A 5,957-nucleotide genomic window follows, 5' to 3' on the forward strand; every position below is an offset into this window, starting at 1 on the left:
GGGCACACTTGCCAGTGTACCTGAAGGCCATACTGTGGGAACCTAAAGGTGAGGGAACTATACAAGATGCTGTGGGGAGAATCCTGTGAAGCCCTGCACTTAACAAAGTACTACATGCAAGAGGGACTATTCTTTCACCAAGGCAGGTGGAAGAGTGATCTCCTTGACCTTGCTAGCCACACTTCGGGGAATCATCTCCTACACAGAGAGCAGGAATCCTTAATCCCAGTCTTCTTTCTTCCATCAGATTATGTGTCTCTTCTAGGTGACTCTTTCTTATCGCTTGTATGCTGAGCAAACAAACTAGAGACTGAGTCCCTTACGGCCAAGGCTAATCACAGGTGTCTCCTTTCATTTCAGGATGTGGTTAATACCTTGAGGAATTGAGGCTTCAGAGACAAAGCCTTAGGCTGCCATGTTGGATTAAGAGAGCAGATGCTGGGGAAGGGCTCATTTTAACCCCAGATCTCTTTCTCCAGGGGAAATGAAAGGAATAAAGGTAAACCCCACTTCGAGGAACCACAACGCAATGCAAGGACAAAGGAGTTGAAGTGACCTGGTGATTCTGAGTGAGTTGATCAAGGAGGCCTTCCTGGAGGAGGTGAGTCTTGAGCGCTTGGCAGCAGCTAGTAACTAAGTTATTACCATGCCTTCATTTCTAACTGCGCTCCCTCTTTCTTGCTGGAGTGAGAAGGTAGACAGAAAATGTCAGGGAAGATACCGCCTGCAAGACAGTTCAACACTGTCATGGCAAACAGGGCTCTGTTTGAGCTTAACCAGGGGCAGTTCCAGGATTTATGAGATGTCCTGTCTAAGCAGAACTCCTTGTGCTGGCCTAGCATAGCTCAGCCCCTGGTGCAGGAAACAGCCTCTACACTAAACCCCATTTCCTCCTTGAAGCCTTCTTCAAGCCCACGGAGAACTACATCTTTCGCAACTTGGCACTTACAGTCTGTGCTATCAAGTTTTAATTTTATTAATTTTGGAATAGGTAATATAGTCAGGTTCAAAGTAAAAAAGGGTATTCAGTGAAAGGTCTTTTCCTGCTCCTGTCCCCTCCTTAGACATGTGCTACCAGTTCTTCTCCAACTAGATTTTAAAATCCTATGGGGAAAGGAATTGTCTTATATCTCTGCATCCCAGCTGGAGTGAACTGCCCCACCTCATCACCTAAGGGAGTTTTTTTAGCACCCCATTCTCCCTCCTCCATCAGCACTGCTGCTATCTTGGGTCAGACCCTCAGGCCCCTCTTAATTGGCCATCCAACTGCCAGTCAGGTCTGTCTCCTAGATATCCTCTGCCAGCTATCATATTGTACTTCCCGTAATGCTGGGCTCCCCAGTAATCATTTATTGCTCCCTATACCTCAGATCAACAGCTCCTTGGTACGATGACTTGGTTGCAGCTCCCTCTCCAGGCCCATCCTCTGCTACACCCATCAGACTTCATACTCCCATGATCCTAATCTACTTGCTATTCTCTGATTGGCTGTGCTGTCTCCTGCCTCTAGGCCTTCGTATGTGTTCACCTTCCCTGGCCAATTCCTATTTGTGGGTTAGTGCTTAGCCCAAGGTGCACCCTCTATAGGACTTCTTCACAAATGACACCCTCCGCTTGCTGAGTTTCCTGCATCCTCTTTCTATCAGTACCCAAGGGTGCCTCTCTCACCCTATCCTCTCACTTGGTGATCTCCATTTAAAATCTGACTCCCCCAGTTGATTATGCTCCTTGAAGGCTGGTCTTGCTCATCTCTGTATCTCCCCCATCTGTCTGAGTACCTGGCATATAGCAGTTACTCAATTAATACTAGCAGAATGAACAAATCTCCTCTCCTATCTGCTAGACAAGATCTAATACAAAATAGATGCTCAAAGAGACTTAGTTTTATTTGATTTTTGATGCTGCTGCTGAGTGTGATGTAATAAAAGAAAACTCATCTCCCCGAGCTCAGAGTGACTCCTGCTTCCCCTTGAGATCATGAAGGCCACATATTCCCCAAATCTAAGTGACTCCAGATACCAGGCTCTCCACAGGCAGGAGCTCGCGTGTTTAAGTAACAGCATTAAATAGCTCAACTGAAGTTGCTTTTAAGCAAGACGTGCCACAGGGCAATTGGCCAGGGAGCAGGTGCTTGAGGATAATTGCTGGAAAGCTGAGCAGAGGTTTATTAATTATAATAATAGAAATAATTGATACCATTTATTGAGGGCTTAGTATGTACAGGCACTCTGCTGAGGATTTTACATACATTATCTCTAATTTAATCTTTACCCAACCCTGTAAGTTAGGTATCGGTTACCCCCACTTTGTAGATGAGGAAATTGAAGCTTAGAGAGATTAAGTAATTTGTTCAAGGGTCACATGGCCACTAATGATAAAAATTAACACTTTTTCGGAACTTACTGCATGCAGAGACTATAAGCATTTTCCATGAATTATCTCATTGAATTTATTAATCCCTAGAACAAGAGGTAGGTGCTATTATTACTAGAAAGGGCAGAGCTGGGAATTGTGCCCAGGTCTATTGCCACCAACATATTGTGCGTAACAAGGGACTCTTACGCTTCCAGAGCTCTCCACAGAAAGTCACCTTCTGAGCCATGGGACCACGTGCTTAAGGGTATAAAGCCAATGAACACCCAAGCTCGGTCCTGCCTAGAAGGTGTTGCCATAGAATCTTAGACATTTTTAAATTAAATATGAGTATATACAGAAGAATATTTATAAAATAAATTTAGAGTATAAGGAATAACAGTACCAGCAGAGGCCACCACCCACTTTAAGAAAAACACTTTACTTTAAAGTCCCCTGTGCCTCTATTCCTTTCGTTTATTTTCTTCCTTTCTTTCTTTCTTTTTAATGGAAGAAATGACTTAAATTTTTCCCCCGTCTACATCCCCTTCCCCCATCATTTTCTTTATAGATTAACCACATGTTCATTTCTGTATTCACGAATAATATTTTGTATTCATTTTTGTTTTCATAAACAATATATTGTTTAGTTTTACGTTTTACAGTTTTCTATAAATGGAATCATACTGTATGTATCCTTTGGCAACTTACTTTTTTCACTCGACATCACATCTGTGTTGTTGCATGTAGAAGTGGTTCATTCTTAGTCACTGCTGTAGAGTATTCCATGGTATGACTATATTTCACGCTCCATTCTACTGCTGAATGACATTTAGATTGCTGCTATTTTTGCCATTTTAGTCAGCACTACCAGAAACATCTGGTACATGCCTCCTGGCTCATGTACACCGGGGTTTATCTGGAATATAAAATGAGGAGGGGAATTGGGGCACCATAGGGTGTGTGCATTTTATCAAATTTTACTTGATAAAGCCAAACTGGTTTTTTCCAGAGTGGTTATGTTGATTTTACCTCTTCATTTAGAGTTTCAGTATTCCAGATACTCTAGATACATTAATGCCAGAATCTTAGGGCAGGAAAGAAAAACTGAGTCCAGTCTCCTCATTTTATGGATGGAGGAAATTTTAGACACAGGGAAGTTAAGGGACTGGGCTAAGGCAATGTCGCCATTCAGCAACAGAGCCTGGACTAACCCCAAACCCCCTGACTCCCTCCTCATCCCTACCTTGGCTCATTTCTCTCCCTTGTCTCCTCCCTTCTCAGGCTGAGGCCCCAAAGTGTGGCCGCCACGACATATTGAGCTATTTCCAAGCTCAGGCCCAGCACTCAGGCTGACCTAGCCAAGGTCCCCACTGGTTACCGAGGATGAGGTTCCTCCGCAGACGCCACATGCCCCTGCGCCTGGCCATAGTGGGCAGTGCCTTTGTGCTCTGTCTCTTCATCCTGCAGAGGGATGTAAGCAGCAGGGAACAAGCCACAGAGAAACCATGGCTGAAGTCTTTAGTGAGCCAGAAGGATCATGTTTTGGATCTCATGCTGGGAGCTGTGAACAACCTTAAAGATTCGTTACCCAAGCTCCAGATCAGGGCTCCGGAGCCCCAGGAGACACTTGTTTCCACAAAGAAGTCCTGTCTCCCCGGATTCTATGCCCCATCTGAGCTGAAGCCCTTCTGGGAACGGCCACCACAGAACCCCAGCAGCCCTGGGGCAGATGGGAAAGCATTTCAGAAGGACCAGTGGACGGCCCTGGAGACCCAGGAAAAGGAAGAGGGCTATAAGAAGCACTGCTTCAATGCCTTTGCCAGTGACCGGATCTCCCTGCAGAGAGCCCTGGGGCCAGACACCCGACCCCCGGAGTAAGTAGCACCCAAAGTCCTGGGGTGAGGCCAGGGCTCTGCCAAAGGTGTGGCTAATAAGGCCATGGCCATGGACCAAATGCGAGGTAAAGAACTGATGGGGATTTTAAGATATAGGCAAAGATTTCCTCTAAACCCTCACTCCCTTTCTTGACTGATTGGGGTTCAAGAGTATTATGGTCTGGCTAGAGGCCCAAGGAGACCTGTGAGGGTGAAACACAATTATGAAGGCGACAGGATAAATAAAAAGGAACTCAGGGCCTGGGACCTAGCATGAGGGAGACTGAAGGGGACTGATTCCAGGCCAAAGATTCAGTGGCCTTGGCCTCCGCCAGAAACTGTGGGACTCTGCTGCTGAGGTTCTAGAAAAGGGACATTTCCTGACAGTAGCTCTGGTGGTCAGGACTATCCCCACACCTCCTGATTTACTTCTTCCAGTGAAGGCCTACAGGACCATAAATTCATTCCAACCTTTATTTGAAGATGTTTATACTTTCAATTCTGGGCAATGACCCAACACTTAGATCTTTGAGCTGTAGAATTCATTCCAACCTTTATTTGAAGATGGGCAATGACCCAACACTTAGATCTTTGAGCTGTAACCTACCTTTCTCTAATGTGGCCGTAGCTATGTTCACACTGTCCTCAAGTCAAAGATTTTGTGTCTTTTTTATTTAGACTTGTTTTTCCTAACTCGAGAGTTATACCCTTTTTGGCCTTTTGTCAGTTGGCATCCCCATCCCCAAACTCATGATTCTTTAAGATTGTGAACCTGGGTTTCCTCAGATATAGACCAAGCATTACAGTTCTAGAAGGTGGAGCCACTTGTTGTTAGGAGCTCCTCAGCAGCGAAGGGCATTGGGCCATGAGGGCAGCCAGTGGAGGAAGTTCGGGAGTCTCCTCTGGAGCATCCATGGGAAATCATTCAGATCGATAAGAAAGGGTGTTAGGCCACATGATCCCTTGAGATCCAGGATTCACATATCCCCATCCAAACAAAATGGCCTGTCAAGAGGGTGGCAGTATGGCCAAGTGCCACAGAGTGACTGGATTAGATGAAGGTATAGAATAGATCACAGGCAATTGATCGTGATAGTAGTATAAGGTTACAGGGAATTAATGAGGAAATGGATTGGGGAAGAACTGTAAGGTGTAACGAGAAGTGTATGGAAATTGTAGTCACTTTTCTCTGATGTCAAATTTGCCCTTTATTTCTTCCCCTCTGGGACCTCTGGATTGGGTTACACTTTATGCAGTACACATATTACTGAGGAAAACCAAGTCAGCCCTGGGAACTCCTAGAGCAGATGAGAAGTGAGAGGGGACAGCAGAAGGGAGCTCTCGGCATCACAGCTGGGGCACTAAGCCAGCTCTGGGGGAGATGGGTTTTGGAATGGGTTAGCTACAACCTCAGAGTAGGTGGCAAATGCAGGGTAAGCCTGGAACAGGGAGCAGCCATTCTCAACCACGACAGAGAATGTAGGCTGGTGGTTCTAAGGAGCAGAGGGCAGTTATGGGAATCTGTGTGCAGAGTTGTCACTACCCCCAACTCCAAGGAAACTAGAGAGCTGCATCTATTCTTTCATCCTTCTAGATGTGTTGACCAGAAATTTCGGCGCTGCCCCCCACTGCCCACCACCAGCGTCATCATTGTGTTTCACAACGAGGCCTGGTCCACGCTGCTGCGGACGGTGTACAGTGTCCTACACACCTCCCCTGCCATCCTGC

At 45.9% G+C, this 5,957-nt stretch overlaps 1 protein-coding gene across 1 annotated transcript in view; it reads left to right on the forward strand.

Annotated features, from left to right (window-relative positions):
• The first annotated feature begins 472 nt into the window (after positions 1-472).
• GALNT6 (polypeptide N-acetylgalactosaminyltransferase 6) overlaps positions 473-5,957 on the forward strand; it is a 23,883-nt gene continuing 18,398 nt past the window's right edge. Inside the window, exons 1-3 of the mRNA XM_006904581.3 lie at positions 473-601; positions 3,637-4,229; positions 5,824-5,955. Of these exons, the coding sequence (XP_006904643.1) occupies positions 3,739-4,229; positions 5,824-5,955 (623 nt within the window). The 5' untranslated portion in view covers positions 473-601; positions 3,637-3,738. The remainder of the gene's footprint in view (positions 602-3,636; positions 4,230-5,823; positions 5,956-5,957) is intronic.

Source organism: Pteropus alecto, unplaced genomic scaffold, assembly GCF_000325575.1.
Source record: "Pteropus alecto unplaced genomic scaffold, ASM32557v1 scaffold220, whole genome shotgun sequence".
Classification (NCBI taxonomy): Eukaryota; Metazoa; Chordata; class Mammalia; order Chiroptera; family Pteropodidae; genus Pteropus; species Pteropus alecto.